The following is a 21806-nucleotide window of genomic DNA, read 5'->3' on the forward strand; positions in this document are numbered from 1 at the left end:
CGGTGATTGTTTTCACAAGTATTTACTGCCATGACTTTGCGAACCAAAGATGTGGGTACCCCTTTTCTCTTCTTTGCTTTTAATCCCATGTACTGATCGCTGAATATGATTTCCAACGTTAAGTGGAATGGGTAGCGATCAGTTGTACATAGATACGCTTTGGTAATCAGAGCTACGTGTGGAGCTAAGGGGAGCGTCACCCAGGCTCAGAACTGCTGATATCTTCCGTTCAGCAGCACCTCAGCGTTTTGAAAGGAGTAGCTCCTTCCGAAAATTTGCAATGCTTTTGTTCCGTGAACGTGGATCGGGATATATTAATTGTCCTCTGCGCCGGCGCCTGGCTCTGCTGGGGGACCCCGAGTTCTAGATGTTGGCGGACGGTCTGGTTTTGGCGAGCGGAAAAAGGCTGTGTTGTTGATGATGCTTTTCTGACAAAGGGAGGCAGAGTGGCTGAAAGAGGAGCACAGACCGAGCGGATTCGGACCGACTGTTTAAATCGGGGCAAAACATCCGCAACATAACAACCATGCCTGTGCGAAGAGGGCATGTTGCACCGCAGAATACCTTTTTGGGGACTATTATAAGGAAATTCGAAGGTCAAAGTAAGTAAAAATAAACACACTTCCTGCCAAATTTCAAGGTCCAGTTAATCTGAATATGTGGCGGTAGGTTTTGCGTCCTTCGGCAATTTATCTTTCGGTGTTTGAGAAAATACAAAGATTATTGTAAAGACGGGGTAGTATTGTCAATATAGCTTTATTTTTGTGTTTGGCTTTCTTTACAAAATTCAAATAATAATCGGCCATATCACTATTGTTTTGGAAATCCAACGTAAGGCGCTATGTCTCTGTATCGTTTATATAATTTAACATCAGTCCCACCAGACGACAAAACCAACCAGTTTCGAGGAATAAACTCTAATTTGAAAGAGTATAAATACTAACTGAGCATTGGCAGAAGGTACTCCCTGACAAGTGAAGAGTATATGCCATGTGCTTCTATATAAAACAGGAGGATTTTTTTTCTCTAATGATACTGTAGTTATAAACAAAGTTGTACCATTTTTTCACCTCAAGTAAATTAAGTGATACAGTGGATCTGCATCCAAGATTTGGTAGCAAGGTTACAACTAGCCCAGAGAAACAGATGTAATATGCATTTCTCTTTATGATAGTTAAGGGTTTGGCAATGTTGGTCCATGATTCAGAATATGAATGAGGAGCATAAAATTGCCCATATAATGTCTTTGCCTATATGAGATAGGCTGACTTCCAGAATCATTGATCTATACTAAATGCAAGTTCTTTGAACATGAACTCAGGTTCATTATATTTTCTGTGAACAAACAGGGAACACATTTCTCCTTCCAGGGCATCAGGCTGAAACATTTATCCTGTATCTAACCACAACTGTTGCCTGATTTGTTGAGTACCACCAATATTTTCTGGCATTATTATGATTTATTTGCCAATACTTATGAAAGCTTCAACATCTAAATCTCACGATGTCAACTTCATAAACATTACAAGGAAGTTTACTCAGTTTTCATTTTAACCTATCTGTCCGGACAAAACGAGGAATAGCACATTCGCCTGTAGGCAGACATCTGCCCTATTCATTACTGTGTTATATTGTTCATCTAAAAGTCTTCTAAAATTGATGTTGAAGGTGTTAAATATTCAAGATCATTAAAGAGGTGTTATTACTAAGCATAGGAGAATTTTCCTTATTTCAGCACCAAACAGTTCTACTAAATTACAGCATTGTTAGATACTAAATTAAATCTCATAACATTTGTTTTAAAACTTCATTCCTGACCCAAAGCTGATTTTCCCCTTCTGTTTCTCATATTTGGCAACCATGGCTCTTTCTGAACAAGTCCATTGCCGATTGCTGTCAACAGCTTCAGCTGTAGGAGAATCCATCCTAGCATTTTGAAAGAGACTGTTCTAAAGGGGCCCGTACACCTAAATTACATTGAAGCCCCATTACGGAGCCAGTTTCATCTGTATGTTGTTTTGAACAAATGCTCAGTCATTTTGCTTTTTCAGTGCATTATGAAGTTTAACTTGGGCTGTGAAAAAGCACATGAGCTCTTTGTCCCTTCTCACATGACATGGTTGGCTGGCTTCCCAGTCACCAACAGGTGCACAGCAGTTGGATCTCCTGGGATCTGACAGTTCAGTGCTTATTGTATTCAGCTAAGCAGGAAGTTTTGCCATTTGACAATGTTACTCACAAAGGAGTTTACAATGCTATGGGGCCCTTGAAAAAGTTGTTAATGCTTGGTCGCTGTCAATGTTGTAGACCAGGGGTTCCCAACCTTTTCTTGTGCCATGGACCAATACCACTGAGCAAGGGGTCAGTGGACCCCAGTTTGTGAAAGCCTGTTGGAGACTCATTTTATGGAGTATATTGCTATCTTACCTTCAATTCCTGTTTTCTATGGTGCCTGAAACTCTTCACTACATCCTCAGTTGCTAATAAATCAGTTAACCATCATATCTGCATGATTGAAATAGCACAATCATGTTTTTCCTGCTGATCCAGCGACTGACATACCAAACTATCCAGTGGAATACACCACAGCAATGATAATAATGCAGAGAAGGTGATCCCTTTCCACAAACTGGTATTAAGATAATAAGATATATGAGTAGAATTAGGTTATTTGGCCCATCAAGTTTGCTCTAGCGTTTCATTATAGCTGATCCATTTACTTTTCAGCCCCAATCTTGTGCTTTCTCCCTGTATCCCTTCATGCCCTGGCTAATCAAGAATCTATCAACATCTGCCTTAAATATACTCGATGACTTGGCCTCCACAGCTGCCCATGTCAATGCATTCCACAGATTCACCACTCTCTGGCTAAAAATATTCTATTCCTCACCTCTATTCTAAATGAAAATCCTTTTATTTTGAGTAATTGTCCTCTGGTCTTGTACTCCCCTACTGTAAGAAACACCCTCACCACATCCACTCTATTGAGGCCTTTCAACCTTCAATAGATTTTAATGAGATTTCCCGCCCCCTCCCCATTCTTCTGAAATCCTTTGAGTACAGGCCCAAGCTCATAAAATGCTCCCCAAATGCTGAGGTTTTCAATCCTGGAATAAATTTTGTGAACCTCCATTGAACCCTCTCCAATGTCAGCACACGATTTCTTGTATCAGGGACCCAAAACTGCTCATAGGACTCCTAGTGAGGAGTCACCAGTGTCTTATTAAACATCAACATTACATCCTTTCTTTTATATTCTAGTCCTCTTGAAATAAATGCTAATGTTGCTCTTGCCTTCCTCACCACAAATTCAAACTGAAAATCAACTTTTAGAAAATCGTGCATGAGGATTCCAAAGTGCACCTCAAACTTTCTCAGCATTTAGAAAATATTCTACTCTTTTATTTCTTCTACCAAAGTGTATGACCATGCACTTCTTGAAACTGTATTCTATCTGCCATTTTTTGCCTGTTCTCCTAATCTGTCCAAGTACTTCTGTGACCTTCTTTCTCAACACTACCTGCCCTTCCACCTATCATTGTATCATCCACAAACCTTACCACAAATCCATCAATTCCATCATCCATTGACAATACCGTAGAAAGAAATGGCCTGAACACAGACCCCTGTGGAACACCACTAGTCACCAGCAGCCAATCAGAAAAGGATTCCTTTATTCCCACTCATAGTATCCTGCCAATCATCCAATGCTCTATCTGTGCTAGTATCTTTCCTGTAATACCATGGGCTCTAATTTTGTTAAGCAATCTCATGTGTGGCACCTTGTCAAGTCTTCTGAAAATCCAAGTACATAACTGATTCTCCTTTTTCTATTTTGCTTGTTATTTCTTCAAAGTATTTCAACAGGTTTGTTAGGCAAGGTTTTCCCTTAAGGAGCCATGCAGACTTCAACCTATTTTATCCTGTGCCTCCAAGGTCCCCAAAGCCACATCCTTAACAATCGACTCCAACATCTTCCCAATTACTGAGGTCAGATTAACTGGTTTATTATGTCCTAATAATATTCTGTCTCTCTCCCTTCTTGAAGAGTGGAGTAACATTTGCAATTTTCCAGTCATCTGAAATTAGATATTGCACATATTTCAGTTTGAGTAATCAATATACTCAGGTTGTTAGCTACACGCAAGGGCCTTCCATACCTCTATAACTTTAAATATAAATACACATGAAGAGTGGCTTTAACACATGGATCTTTGGGGTTGCTTGTGGGGTAGGTGTAACGTGTGGAATGAGGACAGGTTGCACCAGAACTGGAAGGGGATCAATATCCTTGCATGGAATTTTGATTATGCTGCTCAAAGGTTTTACAGTAATTTAGCAGGTCGTTGAGAGACATTGTCACTGTACAAAAGTGAAGAAAAAAATGTAGAAAGTAATTCAGACAATTCACTGGGCATAGGAGACAGGCAGGCTAGAGGAATGCTTAACGGTATCAATGCTAATAAGAATCCCACACACGTCAGATGAGTTTAAAGCATCCATCAGCATTTGGAATTATGATGTCATTATATCACAGAAATTTGATTGAGAGAAGGGCAGGACTGGTAGCTTACATTCCAGGATAGAGAATTTTCGGGTGTGACTTTGGAGAATACAAAAGGGGAGAGTAATTCACACCATTGATCAGGAACAACATCACACATTTTTTAGAGAACATCCTGGAGAGATCATCCAATAAGCCATATGAGTAGGACTTGGGAATAAGAGAGAGGCAATCATTTTGTTGGGGTTATATAATCAGACTGCCAATATTCAGCAGGAATTAGAGAAATGGATAACAAATTAATAAAACTTAAGTGCAATAGGGTTGTTTCAGTGAGGGCTTTTAACTTCCTCTATATTAATTAGCATTACCTTAGTAGAAGGGGCTGAGATGGGGTGAAATTCTGTTAAGTTCATTCTAGAAATACTTATAAGACTATATGAACTGCAAGAGGCAGGACAATACTTGATTTTATCTTGGTAAATGAAACTGGGCAGGTGGTGTAAGGTTCGATGGGCAACTACTTTGAGAAGTGGTGGATACAGCCCAGACCACCACTGGAAAAATCCTTCCAACTATTGATCACATCTACAAGGAGTACTCCTGCAAGAAAACAGCATTCATCATCAAGGGCCCCCACCATCCAGATCATGTTCCATTCTCAATGCTGCCATCACGATAGACTTATATGTCCAATACCACCTGGGCAAACCCTGTCTCACTAATTCGAGTTTTTTGAAAAGGTAATGGAGCCTGTTTCAACACATGGGATCCAAGGATAGTTAGCTGATTGTATCCACAAATGGCTTGGTGATAGAGGCAGAGGTTAGTGGTTAAAGGATGGGAAGTCTTAAGTGGCATACCACAGGAGTTGGTGCTGGGATCCTTGTTGTTCATGATGTACCATAACAACTAGAATATGAATCTCGGAGGTATGGTCTATTAGTGTGCAGATAACACAAACGTTATTGGGGTTTTGTGAATAGTGAGGAAGATTACAAAGGCTACAACAGAATATAGGTCAGATGGAAATTTGAGTAGAGCATTAGCAGATGGAGTTTAATCCTAACAAGTGTGAGGTTATGTATTTTGGGAAGTCAAATAGATGTAGGCCATACCAGTATATAGTTAGGTTCATATTCAGTATATGGTTAAGCTCTGAGCACTGTTGATGAACAGAGACATTTGACTCAAGTCCATAGTTCCATGCAAAGTCAATACAAACAAATAGGATGGTGAAGAAGGCATAATGCATGTTTGTCCTTGTAGGAATATAGGGTGTTATATTTCAACTTTATGAAGCAGTGTTTAGACTTCACTTGGGAGTATATTGGTGGCCACACTATAGAAATGCTGTTGTTGCATTGGGCAGAGTGCAGAGGAGTTTCACCAGGACATTGCCTGGACTACAGGTCTTCACTTATCAAAGTTCAAAGTACATTTATTATCAATGTGTGTATACATTATGCAGCCTTGAGACTCAACTCTATAGGGGTGGAAATTGGAGGTGTGTACAATTATAAGTGGCATAGATAAGTTAGATAACCAAAATCTTATTTCCGTGGTGAGGGAATCAAAAATAAATAAGTCTCATTTAAGATGAGAGGTAGGAGTTTCAAAGGGGTTTGAGGCTAACTTTCTTTACAGAGAGAATGGTTGGTATCTTGAACTCACTACTATATGAGGTAATAGTGTCTGGTACAATCAGTCTGTTTAAAGGACATTTAGATGGACACTTTAACAGGCAAGGCATAGAAAGATATGGGCTTAGTGTGGGCAAGTAGAATTGGTGCAAATAGGCAGTAAGGTCAGCATGGATATGATGGACCTATTCTATGCTTGCTCCGAAAGTGATCAGAGATTTAAAAATTACAAGTTTTTGTGAAGATAACATGTGAGAAACTTAGCTGAAAATATTCAAAAAATAAATTCTTCTCAATTAACAATGCACCTCGTCCATTTCCCTGACAATTTTCTTCAAAATTTTATTTTAAAATGCCATGACCATTGAAAATCTCAAATAAAGACAGGAAGTGCTCAGTAAATGCAGTGCTCACAGAATAGGAAACAAAGTTACCAATTAAAGTCAATAGCACACACAAAATGCTGGAGGAACTCAACTGGTTTGGTAGCATCTAAGGAGAAGAGTAAACAGTCGACCGAGATCCTTCTTCAGGACTGAGACGAAAGGGGGTAGATGCCAGAATGAAAAGGTAGGGGGGAAGGTACGGAGGTGAGCCAGAAGGTGATAGGTGAAGCCAGGTGGGTGGGAAAGGTTAAGGGATAAAGAAGAAGGGATTTGATAGGAGAGGAGAGTAGACAATTGAAGAAAGAGGAGGAGGTGACCTATGGGGAAGTAATAGGCAGGTGAGAAGAAGTAAAAGGTCAGAGTGGGAAATAGAGGAGGGAGGGGGCTGAAATTTGTTCTCTGAAAGGAGAAATCAATAGTCATGTCCTCAGGGTTGAGGGTACCCAGATGGAATTTAAGGTGTTGCTGCTCCACCCTCAGGGTGGCCTCTCCTTATGCCAAGATGAGGCCATGGATCATCTTGTGGAACAAGAATGGGAATGGGAATTAAAATGTTTGGCCACTAGGAAGTCCTATTTGTGGCAGTTGGTGTGGCCCTTAATCAGAGTTCAATACAAAGTCTATTGTCACATACGCAGCAAATCAGATGTTAAGATTCATAACATAATTAATCTGTTCTGCTTCAGCACATTTAAGGTAAAATGTGACACACAGCAAGTAAATGAACAGATTTGTAGATTGTACTCATAATGGATACTCGATGAATATTTTTCCATGTGCTAAATTCCTAAAGTTACTCGGCTTATCCTGGCTGCAACTGTTACTACAAACATCAAACATTGTGTGGGATGACATTAGATAGTATGAAAAATACAAATGTCATGGTGTAGGTGCATCGTCATATTTAAGTAGTCCAAACGTTTGGAATTCATGAGCTCAGTGAGTAATCTTGCGAATCAAAGCTAGAGATGAAGTTTCGCCCTGGGTCAACTGGAGCATGGGTATATTCTTACAACCACAAATTAGCTCCTATGCATTAAAGTTATTTTCTTCACAGTGCTACTAACAGAGACACCGTGCAGTACATTTATAATGTTATTCATTCCTGTTTTATGGGCATGTCTTCCACTGAATCAAATAATGAGACGCATAGGCAGTTTTGAACGTTCAAGGCCTTTCTTTAAACATTCATAGCATTCAAAGCTATTGTACACAAATTCAAGATCCATTTTGTAATTGGATGGTCCCACTAGCGGCAATCAGAATGAATCAATTTTTTGTGGTGTAACTTAGGTGACTGTTTTGCCAAAACAGAGAGAAATCTTTCTGATTCCTCTTTAAATAATACCTTGGTGCCTGTGAGGTTCACCTGAGTGGGCACCCTTAGCTCCCTGAGTTTGAAGTCTCATCTCAAATCTAACATTTCCAACTGTGCAGTAAGATGTTGGGTTTCGTAAGTTTTTCATAGCTGGAAGGACGCAGTTGGTGGGGAGGGGGGAGGGGGGAGGTGGTGGTAGTGGGTATAAGCTTCCACTGCCTATTAAATACTCTCAATAGTATACACATCAAATTGCCTCTGACAATCAAGTCTAGGTCCTGGTCTTCACATGTGGCTTAGCTACTAAGCACTGCAGAACCTTTTCTACTGACAGGAGATGTGGCAAGGGTGGGTCACTAGCACCTTAAAACCAATTGCTTTGGTCAGTTGGGGCTTGTCAGCCGTGGTTGACAGTTCATCTAGGAGAGGGAAAATTCTGATCTTAATCCTACACCCACTCATGAAGGAAGGCTTTGGGAGTAAACTCCCAGGAAAAATCTGGAGCTGGAGTCCCTAAGGGAGTCCTACGTTGAGGTTCAATGCTGACTGGCAACTACTGAGGTGCCACTGGTGCCAAACTCTATCAGTCTCTGCCTGTCTTTTGGATTTATCAGCTGTGTGAAGTGAGGGAGCCTGCTGTGTGGTCAACAGCACACTCTCCATCTCATAGAGCCCTGGCTTGTGTACAAGCCACACAGCTAGCATACAACATCTGTGACCTAAGGAGGGCCTCGTAGGGAGTAAGATGCTGAAGTTCTAGCTTTGATTAACTTGGCAGATTTTTCTAGTGGAGCTTGACCCAGTCATCAGAGGATATGCCCACAATAAATTATTCCACCAGTCAATGTACCAAAACCAAAGCAGCTGCTAGTTTCCTTCAAGGAAGAAAGTATGGATAATCCTCATCTTTCAAATTGAATTTTCATCAGATCAGTTATGTTCAACTTTAAGTTTATTGTCATTTAACTCTACACATCTATTCTGCCAAACAAGACAATGTTCCTCCAGACCATTGGACACAGCACAAAGTTATATTACCACAAATAAATTAACACATAATAACTTGTGTTATTGACACAAGCTTAATAAATAAACAGTATAACACTGCTAGCGCTTCATGCGTGTCACGACCTGGGCAGTGGCAGTGAGTACAGTAGTTTATTTGCCGGGGAGGGGGGGGGGGTGAGTAAAAAACCTGTTTTCCATCCTAACAGTTCATACCCTAATGCTGCTGTACCTCCTTCCTGATGATGGTGTCAAAGCGATTGTTTGACAGATGGGAGGCATCACTAACAATGCTAAGGGCCCTGCATACGCTGTGCTCCTGATAAGTGATGGGTGGAAGAGGAGCCCCGATGATCTTCTCGACAAGCCTCTCAAACCTTTGCAGTGATTTGAGCCAGATGCCTTCCAACTCCTGTAAAAGATAGTGACGCAGCTGGTCAGGACACTTTCGATGTCACACCTGTAGAAACTGGTCAGAATGGGGGGAGGTGGTAGCCTCACTCACCTTAGTCTCTTCAAGAAGTGGAGACACTGTTGTGCATTTTTGACCAAAGAGGTGGTGTTGAGGGATCAGGTGAGATCATCCATTAAGACCACTCTATGATACCTGGAGCATCTAGCTCTCTCCACGAAGCAGCTGTATAAGTACAATGAGGAAGGGTTAGCCTGCAGCCTCCTTAAGTTCACAATCACCTCTGGTCGTATCCACGTTAAGACTCAAGTTGTTGTTTGCACCATTCTACCAGCTTTACCTCGTCTCCATACACCATCTCCTTGTTGGATGAGGCCAACCACTGTTGTGACATCCCTGAATTTGACAATTCTGTTTGAACTGGATCTAGCAATGCAGTCATGCATCAGCATTGTGAACATCAGCAGGGTGAGCACGCAGCCCTGGAGATCACCAGTGCTCAGTGTGCTGGAGCTAGAGATGTTTCTGCCAACATGGACTGATGGCAGCCTTTTGTTAAGAAGTCCAAGATCCATTCACAGAGAGAGTTGTTGAGACTGAAAAAGGATAGTTTACCCATCAGCTTTAGATCTATGAACGTATTAAATGCTGAGCTGAAATAAATAAACAGCATTATGCCATATGAGGAACTATTTTCCAGGTGGGACAGGATGGAGTGGAATGCAGAGGCTATGGCTCCATCCATCAACTGACTGGAGTGACAAGTGATTTGGAAGGGGTCCAGTATAGGGGGAAGATGGGATTTAATGTGATTCAAAACCAGCCAATCAAAGCACTCCAGTATTGTTGATGCTTATTCCAATAAATATCTAGTTCCAAAAAAAATTACCAGTGTTCATTGATGCAGCCTGATATTCATGTTTAAGGTGAAAGTTCAAATGAGACCAACTGTGATAACAAAGAACTTATAATCACATCAAGTTGTAAAACTTGGTGAGGGCCATCATTACTCCCACAACAGATGGCATTCCGCACAACTTGCTCATGTACCTGTATCTTATTCCTCCTATTGTTGTAATGTGTGTCGGAATGGTAGGTTAGTAGGGATGGATTTGTTACAAACTTTTTTTTTGTTTTCAAAAAATCCACTTCATGATAATCATAGCTAATTCAGCTGCCACCAAGAACAAATAACATTATTTAAGCATAAAGAACTAATTTCTCCTTCATGCTTCCAATTACACAATTGCACGTCAGGACATTATCAATATAATGTGAAAACTGCACAGAGAAAGCTTGTTCTTATAAATCTGCAGCATACTTCCACATAAGAAATCTGCAGTAGAATTTGAAATGAATTGCATTTTAAGTGAACGTGTATTTGTAAATTATTCTAACTAGATAATTGTGACTGCTTTCAGCTTTTAAATTGGTTGTGTATTTGTTCCAACTTTATAATCTGTTCAGTTACAAATGCTGCATTTATAATAGCTCAGAGGTATATTTTAGTCCGAGCTTGGAATGGAATGCACTAGATGCACACTACCCTTCAAATTACCATCAATGACCGCACAGAAGAATTATCTCCCATTCCTCAGGTTATTATCCCATGTGTTACTGAGCAGTGACATAACACAGTGAATGTTTTCAAATCAACTTTACAGTTGATGTACTCACTTTAACATCTACTATTGTGAATATTAAAATAAGTATAACAGATACAATGGATTCTGATTAATTGGGCCTTTAGTTAATTAAGACAGCCACTTATTTGTGACAACCCTTAAAAAACAACCACTATTTGAAAATTGCTGTGATTCCCTTAATTTATTTGGGACACTAGGCACTGTAGCAGGACAGGAAACAATTGTCAAAGTTTCTAAGTGGCGTCAGTTTAACACTACATAGTACTTAGAGAGAACAGTTTCTAAATAGTGTCAGTTGCATGTCTTTGTCTTCAAAAGGCAGTGATTTTTGCCACTGATAGTTGGCGAGAAATAAGCAGTAAGGCTTCTGCTGATTTGCCCGCAGCAGTTTCAGATATTCAGGCTTGGAGATGCCAGAAATGGCCTTGAATGAAAATGAAACTATTTCCCTACTTCAGTATTAAGAATTACAAAGAATTTGAAGAGATTGAATATAATCTTGAATGTAACTATGAAAGCTACGGTTTGGAGTATGCAATTATTGAAAGCATTTTATGAAGGCAGTTCATTATCTGCACTAGGTATTGCAGTGATTTTGTTCATTTACAGTCAATCAAAAGACCAGGGCTTCATACACTGGATGAAATCCTCCATCAATTGGGAACTACAGTTTTAGAGTACTGTTGGTATTCTGATTTGTTCTACATTTCATTTAAATATATAATCAGTTACCCAGTGTCTTTTTTAAAATGTTTTTAACTATCTCCATGAAACTTTGACTATTTGAAACAGCCACTTAATTGGGCCAAAATGTATTGGTCCTGATGTGCCCCAATTAACTGGAATCTACTGTAATGAAATTTGATTTCATTTATCTTCATTAATAGTGAATATCTGTTAAGTATAAATTATATTTTATCTACTGCTATTTTAAGGATTTAATGAAATTTGCAAGCCTCTTGTAAAATCCTTGAGGTGCGGCCTATCGTTAATGTTACTTGTAACTGATGACGGTTTGCTAATCATTAACCAAGAGGAGTAACAGCACACTAGCATATTATATCACGCTTAATTTGTTTTCTTTTCTTCTTTCTTCACAGATAGAAAATTCATCATTGCGAACGCAAGGGTACAGAACTGTGCAATTATTTACTGCAATGATGGATTTTGTGAAATGACGGGCTTCTCAAGGCCGGATATCATGCAGAAGCCATGTACATGTGATTTTCTGCATGGCCCAGAAAGCAAGCGGAATGCTATTGCCCAGATTGCTCAGGCTCTGCTAGGCTCAGAAGAAAGGAAGGTCAATGTCATATACTATCGCAAAGATGGTAGGATAAAGAAGTTTTTTTTTAAAATCTACTATGCGTGGAATTAATCTCTGCTTGTGTTTGTGACAGGAATTTTAATGAAATGGATGCACATACCAAAACATTAGTTTAAAATATTGAACCTATCTGAATAGAAGTAATATTTTAACTGTCTGAAGTTCAATACTGTCTAGATAGAAACACACAAAATAAACTTCTGGTGCAGTGATGTGGCAGTCAGTATAACAGCCTCAAGGAGCTAAGTTAAGTTCCAGATTCATTGCTTCTCATGTAAACTTTGTATATTCTGCTTATGGTTGTGCAGGCTTCTCCTAGTCCAGGTTAGTCCCCAAGGCCATTCACATCACCAAGATGAGCTGGTAGATTAATTGGTTCTGGGAAATTACCACTCTGTGGGGCAAATTGCAGTTGATGGCCTTAGAGGAGAGAGAATCATTGTTGGGTTATAGGGAACAAAAGGGAAGAATATGAGGAATAGGATTACTATGTTGAGAGCTGGCTTGGTCCTAATGGGCCAAATGGCCCCCTCCTGTGCTGTGGTAAGAAAGTAGACAAGTATACTGTAGAGAAATTAATTTTAAACATGGGTTAGTCTGTATCACATTCTAATACTATCCTGTAACCTTATAACAATACATTTCTATTTGCTACTACGATAGACTTTTATTACAATTTTGTGATGGTGAAGATGTTTTTGAAGACATTGTGCATAATTATTTTTTTCACAAATTTCAATCATAGGCACAATAGTTAATTAACGTAATAAGTAGTAAGTATCTTCCTTAATTAGTTAAAAGTCAGAATGAAGCATTGAAGTTATCCACTGTGAATTCGGGAGTTGGCACTTTGAGACAGTTTTCCTGCTGTGAATGATTGAGATGTTAGTTGCAATTCCAACATCGCTTATTTAGCTTGTCGAATTAATATGGTTCAACACCACAAGGACCCTCCTTAGTAATGTCCTAATTCAATCAAGCCACATGGGGCTTAGTTAAATCAGAATAAAACAGACAAGATCGTTTTTTCCAAAAGCATAGTATCTAATGTACCTATTGTTGTTGTCTATATTACAGTTATGAAAAGAACTGGCAGAGTTTCTAGAGTAAATATCTTGTGTAATGTTTGGAGACAAACATCTCATCGATACAATTGAATTAGCAAGGTGCTTATATTTAGATCTGAAGTTGGGATCCTCATTTTGGATTCCAGGAATAGAGATGGAGATAATGGGAAGACACTCTGACGGGATAAGTTGAAACCCTTGACCTCAGCTTTCCACTATGTTTGTTAATGGCTTGGAGTTTTACTGGTAGCACTCAGTTTGGAAGGGCATTAAGTAACACAAGCAATTAGTAAGATGAGCGGGCAAAACTCTGGCTAATAAAGTAGAATATGAGGAAGGCTTTGGTTGTCAACTTTGATTTTGACAAAGAACTGAAATATTTTCATGGAAAATGTTTAGGAGCTGTAAAATGTGTGTTTCTAAGTAAGCATAACACATCAAACCAATGAGCAGGTACAAACAATGGTCAAAAATGAAACGGAAGGTATGCTTTAACCACAAGCCTGCTAAATGAGGAAATTAACCATACTATGTCTGGATTTTGATTTCCGTATTGTTTTGATATTGTACACTAATATTCAGGAAAGGCATTCAGGAAAGACAGAGGATGAGGGGCGATTGATAGAGGTGTAGAATATTATGAGAGGCATAGGTAGAATGGACAGCAAGCTCCTTTATCCGCAGTGTGATCATGGTCAAAGCCAAAGGACATCCATTTAAGGTGAGCGGAGGAAAGTTTAGAGGAGAGTCAGAGGTAGGTGTTTTTTACAGAGTGATGTAGCTAGGAACATACTGCTGGGGGTAGTGGTTGAGGCTGATATGATGGGAACATTTCAAACACTCTTAGACAGAAAAGCAGCATCCATCATCCATGCCATGCTCTTTACTTACTGCTGCTATCGGATAGAAGGTGAAAGTGCTTCAGTACTTGAACCACCAGGTTCAAGAACAGTTAGTACCCCTCAACCATCAGGCTCTTGAACAAAAGGGGATAAACCACACTCATCTTACTTCTGTCGTTCTCGCAACGGATGGTCTCACTTTAAGGACTCTTTATCTTATTGTTTCATGCTCGTTATTTACTGCTATTTATTTATGTCTGTTTTTGCACAGTTTGTTATCCGTTGATCCTGTTTACAGCTACTGTTCTACAGATTTGCTAAGTATGCCTGTCCTGCAGAATAAGATTCTCAGTGTCGGGTGTGGTGGCTTGCATGTACTCTGATTATAAATTTTACTTGAAACTTTGAGATAAGCACACAGATGTAAGAAAATGGAAGGTTATGGACTGTGTAGGAGCAAAGGATTAAATTAATCGTGGAGTAGGTATACATAAATTGGTATAACATTAGGGACCAAGTGTCTGTACTGTGTTCTCTGTTCTATGTTCTACATTCCGGCTTTACAGTATAAAGTTTGTCTTCTACCCCTCTGAGGACTGGAGATCATGGGGTAATCTGATTGAGATGTTTAAAATGTGATAGAATTCGCTAGGGTAAGAAAGATTATATTTTGCCTGGTGGTTAAATCAAGAATAAATGATGTAATCTGAAAATCAGAGGTAAAATTGGAAAAATGTCCTTCATATCTACTGTCCCTGCAGCAGAGCAACAATGAGAAACTTTTTCTAAACTAGTGCTTGCAAGACTAGATTTTTTTTGTACAGTAGGTAAGAGTATCAAAATACAGGAAAAGAAAGCTAATGCATTGCGTCAATCATGTCAGATGGCTGAGCAAACCCAAGGGACTGAATGATGGTGTTCCTAATGCTTCTATGCGAGGTATTTAAAAAGAGCTTCTGATTTCTCCAGTTGCATCTATCAATATTAATAGATGAGCATCCACTCCTTGTCTTGCTCTTGCACCCCTCTTGCTCAGTGATTCCCAACTTTTTTTTATTCCATGGACCCCTACAGAGCTCCATGGACTGAAGGTTGAGAACCTCTGCTCTAGTTGATAACTCAGTGGAAATCGTATTTGTCAGCAGCTTTCACAAAATATGTCTAATTAAATCTACCGCTAGGATTGGGTATCTGAGTTAAAAGGTTTAGTTACCTTTTTATGAATGACTGCTCTTTTTGAAATGCATCGTTGAAGTTTATTGTTTTAACTGTGGTTGGTTATGATGTGAAATTATTCATAATATACTTCCAATGAAAATTCTACAGTATAGATTGAAGCCATATAGGTTTTTTCAGTTTCAATTCTGCTATTAGGGAATTTTAACGTGTCCTCAAATTCTGAGTTTCGGAAACAAGCCAGCTGCTTCCTAGCTTTTAATTCTCTACTAACTTTGTCTAACATTTCCAAAAAGTGCTTAGAACAATTCCCTTAGTGCTGCTGTCATATTTAGTGTACATACCCATAGAAAGGAAGCAGCAAGACTTTCAACCATGCGGGATTGCAAGTCAAATGAATCAGATCTTGCCTTTATGCAGTTTCCTTCCAGCAGGATGATTATTAAAGGAAGATACGTTGATTAATTTTGTTTCCCTGCCTGGAAGACATGATCATTGTGCACCATTATCATTCCAGTTGAGGCAAACTAACCCAGCATTGGTCAAGCCTAAAAGTGAATTATTTTATATAATTCATTTCCTCAGCTTATTTACCTGCTAAGCAGTTAAAAAGTTTTCTGTAATTAAGATGCAACATGAGTGAATCTGCAGATGCTGGAAATAAAAAACACAAAATGCTGGCAGAACTCAGCAGGCCAGAGAGCATCTATGGGAGGAGGTAATAACGATGTTTCGGGCTGAAACCCTTCATCAGGAAACATCATCACTACCTCCTCCCATAGATGCTGTCTGGCCTGCTGAGTTCTGCCAGCATTTTGTGCTTTTTATTTTTCTGTAATTAAGATGATTGAATTGTGATTTTTCTCAATGTAGAAATATCTGTTTGTACAATACACGTAGCCACCCCTGAGTATTAAAGTTTTGAGGTTTATTGTGAGTAGAAAACTTTGAAATTGGTTACTCCTGCAATTTAATGTAAGATCTAATTTTAATTCATTATCTATGTCAAAGAACACAAATGCTAAGAAAGTAAATATGCACACTGAGAATCTAGTGTGTATGTATTGAGCAGCTTGAAGTATACGTAAATTCCAAGAGCTTCAGAAACGCAAAATCATCCATCAAATTTCTTTTGAATTATGTTTGCAGAAGGTGATTTCATTGTGATGAGAAATGTAAGTGCTGAGAGCTAGAATAATTTTCATCTCCGGGAAAAACATTGTCAGGCGATGCATCAGAGATCATATGGGAAATAAATTTCATTTCACCCTAACTCAGGAATATGCCTAGACATCACTCTCAGAAGACTGCACGCCCTAACAGTGATGTAATGTTCAAGTTACCTAAAAAGTAATCGCTATCTTTGCTGAGTCAGGCTCTCGGGTTACTGTCATAGTATAAATATAAGCAGGCAAATCTCAAATCTGAATGAAATAGAAGCTGATTAATATTGCTTAAACCCATTAAATGTAGAGCAGGCGAAGAAAATTTCATTTACTTTAACAGCTTCTAGAACTGGGGTGTGAGGTGGTGTCACTGCAACCACCTTCCTTTATTGAAACAGAGATTGAAATACGAGTCTGATTTTTTTTTTGCAACCTACCATTTGGGGACTCATACGGAGATATATTTAGGTACTTACTCTTACACTAATGTTCAGTTTAAAGACAGTTTATTCACAGCAAAATAGCAAGTAAAAGCTAATAGCAGCTTAAAATGAGCTGCTAGAATATTGGTTTTGCCATAGCCTTGTCATTCACAAATACATTTACACAACAGTCTATTAGTCAAGTGCATCGTATTTTTAGGATGATTATGTATGGCACAGATAGATTGACACTTTGCTTCAAGTAAGCCCTTATAGTTGCATTTCTTTTAAATTATCATGTGTTTTCATTTTAACCTGTATTTTTCCACCCATTAAATTAATGGCTACTACATTTAAATATATTCAGATTGATTCATCTTGTATATAGCGGGGCAGATGAATCAGATGAATTTGTTTTCATACTGCTTTGGAAGTTTATTTATAGAACTCCATTGTCAGTGAAATTCTAATGTAGATAGAACATTTGGTAATAAGAGATATAAAAAAATATATATATTTACACAACTGTAGTTTATAAGGCCCCACAGCCCTACATTTCTAATTGCCTTTACTTTGAGTTATTCAGTTTATTGCCAAGCAAACAATTGAAATAAATACTGAATTCTTTCACTTCAGTCAGCATAGTAATAGCCTATTCAAGCTTTTATCCTGCTGGTACTGTTAAGGCATATTTTGGAGATGCAATATAGCAAATGTTAATTTCAACAGCATCCGGTTTTCAGGTCTGAATATGGATTGTAGATTGAATTTAAGATGCAGATCAGAATGATGGTCTTCCTGGAGCTGCATATTTAGAGTAAATTGCAGACCAGGAAACATCTAATTGACTTGAGATGTCTGTGTCTGAGTGAATGAAATCAACAACCCAATACACGAATATAGCTCAGAGACCACTGTAATTAACATTAATTTTGCTGTGAAGATCCAGGAATTTGAAAAATTACATGCAACTCAAAAGAGGGCATTGTAACTATAGAAATTGTCCTGATATCTTTGTGCTTTTAACAAATAAAATTTGCTGTAATGTCGGGCCAGGGAGTCTCGCTCTACTGAGTGACTCCAAAGGCTTGTCCCAAATAAAGACTATCATATCTACCCGTTGTGTCTCTCTGGCGTCTTCGTTCACAGTCATGAAAGTTTGAGGATTTGAAAAAAGTTCTACCATCATGCGCAAGACTGCAAATGTCAAATACCAGCACAATTCAGTGGATATGAGATCATATGATGGGAGCATCAATCAAATGAAATGAATACATTGATGATACAAAATGAACTATATTCATCATAAAAAGGAATCAGATTTAATATCACTGACATGCTGTGAGATTTGTTTTGCAGCAGCAATACAATGCAATGCATAAAATACCATAAATTACAATAAGAAATATATATACAAGATATAAAATAAGTAGTGAGGTAGTGTTTGTTGTGACTGTGAACAAAGTCACTGGAGAAACACTGAAGTTGGTGGATATAGATGTCTTTATTCAGTCAAACGAGCAGCCATCATAGTCGAGATGCTCTTGGAAGAAGAGGCTTGACCGACCCAATATTACATACCCTTACTGATGGATACCACGTTTCTGAGGCATTGTCTTCAGAAGGTGGCCTCTTCTGAGAGATTTTCTCTATTGCGATATTGGAAAATGATTTGAATCATTGATAATCCACACAGCTACAGAATGCAACCCCCAAAATCCATTGGAAACAATTGCAATTTCTGATCAACATAACCATAGAAACAGGAGTAGGCTACTTTCCCCATCTTTTATTTTCACACCGTTTTCCTGTATGGACCTTGATTATACTAATATCTAAAATTCTACCAGTCACAGATGAAAATAGTAAATGTAGTCTATATGTTTCTAACTGAGAATTTGGGGATTTGGAATTGTTAATAGAGAAGCAAACAGCTGTGATTTTCTGTTTCCTTTTTGCTTCAATGAAGAGGAAACAAATATAGAAATGAATTCTTTGTAGATGCAGAATACTTGTTCACCCACCATATTTTGGAAAATGCAACTTTTTTTATATTTAATGAAGGTACCGGATAGTTTGGATTATTCTGAAGCAATTCAATTGCAGAAATATTAAAATAGAAACAATTCTGTGGAATGTAGTTACTTTTCGATCAAAGTAGTTCTCTCTATGGTGTTGAAGTCTGCAGTGAAGTGTTATATTGGTCAGAAATAGATTTGTGAATGCAAATGCATAATTTATGACTTGTTTTCTGTAACATTTAATGAGTTTGCCTCAGCCTGAGCAAGGAAAAAGCTGAAACTTGTATGTAAGAGATGCATACCTCTTTTACACGGTAGTAATCCACTTCAGTTAGTTAACATATTAATTTCATAATAGGAAGAAGAAGGTGTAGATTTTTATGGATCAAAATAATAATGTCATTCTTGGTGATGTGTTTATCTTCAATACAAAACTGGAGTCACAACAATTGTTGCTTTTATGGTTTTAACTGTAAGACATTTTTAGTGATTCCTTCTCTTTCAATGGTAGTATGATTGTGAAGAAATATCTTATTGTGTGACTTTTCTCTTATGTGGTTGAAAGAAATATAGCTGGCAATATTTAAGCATTGGCTGTAGAATGGGAGCATTCAAATGGCCACAGCATCTGAAGGTTCTCTCTTCACTTCTGTCAGTGTTAATCTACTAAAACACTATTACTAATGCTGCAGAAAAATTACTTGCCTATCAATTTATTGAAAATGTGTCCCTTATACCTATACTGATGTTTAACTTCAGAGTTGGAGAAGAATATATATTTTTAAGTATCTTGATAATATAATTAATGCACAACATAACTATATATTGACTGTGTCTTATTAATATTAAAGTGATATTAAAGGGATACTGATTTCACTTTCCTTGATCGGGTTCTAAATTAATGCATCCTGTTCCACTTATGGCATGCTTGGTGCTCACACCAGATTTGACACACAAGCAACGCAAACTGCTTTATACATACACCATTGTTAATGAGACGTAAATTACTTACTAAAGCTGAGACTGTGCTACTATCGTAGCACTTGCAGCTTGTTCTAACTGTTCGAAGTCAAAAGAGAATGCCCATGGAAAGCATAGCAACATACAATGATTTTATTAAAATCAATTGCTACCTTCAACTCAAAGCAGTTTCCATAATTCTACAGTACCATTCATTCTTTAGCTTAATCATCAAGGGGTGTCATTATAAGAAAATAAAATCTATTTATATACAATTGTTGTGCAATGCTTGGCTGCATCCATAGAAATTTTGCACAGTAGGACAAGAATATTGTTAGTAAGTACAATAGACACTAAGAAACATAGAAACTTCCTTTTAACATTGCAAATCCTGTTATGGGATAATTTAATTGGCTGGATCTGTCTAGCTAAAGCTAGTGGTTCTAAGCAGTACTTTCAGTACTTGGCTATTTGAACTGCAGTAAGTCCGGGACTTTTGCATATAGGATTTCAAATGGTCTGGTGACAGATCTGTAACATGTAATCTGCTGGTGTTTTGCTCTGCTGACAAAGTCCATGTTGAGAGGAGCCCGGTGCTGCATAAGGTTCACTGACACAAATACTGGGGAATTACCTATTGGATGATGAACAAAGTTAGACCCCTGCTCAGTCATCTTAAAGCAGATTAATAATCACTGTTTATCACACACTCAACAATTCAGGTTCTTCCCGTCTGCCATCCGATTTCTGAATGGACATTGAACCTATGAACACTACCTCACGACTTTTTTTTCTTAAATTTCTGCTTTTTGAACTACTGATTTAATTATTTAACAATGCCTACTGCAATTCAGTTTTTTTCTCTATTATGTATTGCATTGTACTGCTGCTGCAAAGTTAACAAATTTCATGACCTGTGACAGTGATATTAAATCTGATTCGCTAAGCCATGTAAATCCAGTTTAGATAAGGGGTAGTAAAAAATACCAAATGTTTTTATGATTTTTCAGGATGTTGTAATTAATATCTAGATAATCACCACAATGCTGGCATCCTTCACTTCACAAGCGTTCACCCAGACAAAGAGTTTCCAACCTGGGGTCCATGAATCGCTTGGTTAATGGTAAAGGTCAATGGCATGAGAAGGTTTGGATCAGGGATTCCCAACCAATCTGCAAAATAGAGCGTGTAATAAAGTTCCTGTCAAGGTAAGGGAAATACTCTGTTTCCTACATTACAGAGTGAGCTTTCAAAGATCCCCTGCAATTATTATATAAGTAGGTTGTTTTGGAAATTCTACTCATGTGTATTCTGACTGTATTCAAATAATGACAAATAATTTTTATCTTTCAACTTGGTTACTTTAGTTAGCCCTAAATCCTTCTAAATTTTTGTATCTCTTTCATTTCAGAATATTACACTTTAATACCTTCAAATCAATTCACCAGTCACCAGCATTCAGTGATTCAAAAATTCCCTCATTAGACAATAGACAATAGGTGCAGAAGTAGACCATTCGGCCCTTTGAGCCTGCACCACCATTCTGAGATCATGGCTGATCATCTACTATCAATACCTGGTTCCTGCCTTGTCCCCATATCCCTTGATTCCCCTATCCATAAGATACCCATCTAGCTCCTTCTTGAAAGCATCCAGAAAATTGGCCTCCACTGTCTTCTGAGGCAGTGCATTCCAATAATAATACATCACCTTCCTTCTTGTTGTGCTCTCTGCCTTTTGAGTGCTCCTTAAAGCCTACCACTTCATTTAAGTTCATATTTTAATATACTGAAGTCAGCAATAAAATCAGTGATTGGAAGAGAGCAGTTTTTATGTTTAATGCAAAGAGCACAGTTCAACTCAGAAGTCATGGTAGCACAGAGGCACAACTAATAGAGCCACATGCTCATA

The 21806-nt window shown here is 38.3% G+C and overlaps 1 protein-coding gene across 1 annotated transcript in view; it reads left to right on the forward strand.

Annotated features, from left to right (window-relative positions):
• The first annotated feature begins 526 nt into the window (after positions 1 to 526).
• Positions 527 to 21806, forward strand: part of LOC132392425 (potassium voltage-gated channel subfamily H member 7-like) — a 529705-nt gene continuing 508425 nt past the window's right edge. Inside the window, exons 1-2 of the mRNA XM_059966250.1 lie at positions 527 to 602; positions 12015 to 12245. Coding sequence (XP_059822233.1) covers positions 527 to 602; positions 12015 to 12245 — 307 coding nt within the window. The remainder of the gene's footprint in view (positions 603 to 12014; positions 12246 to 21806) is intronic.

The sequence above is a fragment of the Hypanus sabinus genome, chromosome 4 (genome assembly GCF_030144855.1).
Source record: "Hypanus sabinus isolate sHypSab1 chromosome 4, sHypSab1.hap1, whole genome shotgun sequence".
NCBI classification, from domain to species: Eukaryota; Metazoa; Chordata; class Chondrichthyes; order Myliobatiformes; family Dasyatidae; genus Hypanus; species Hypanus sabinus.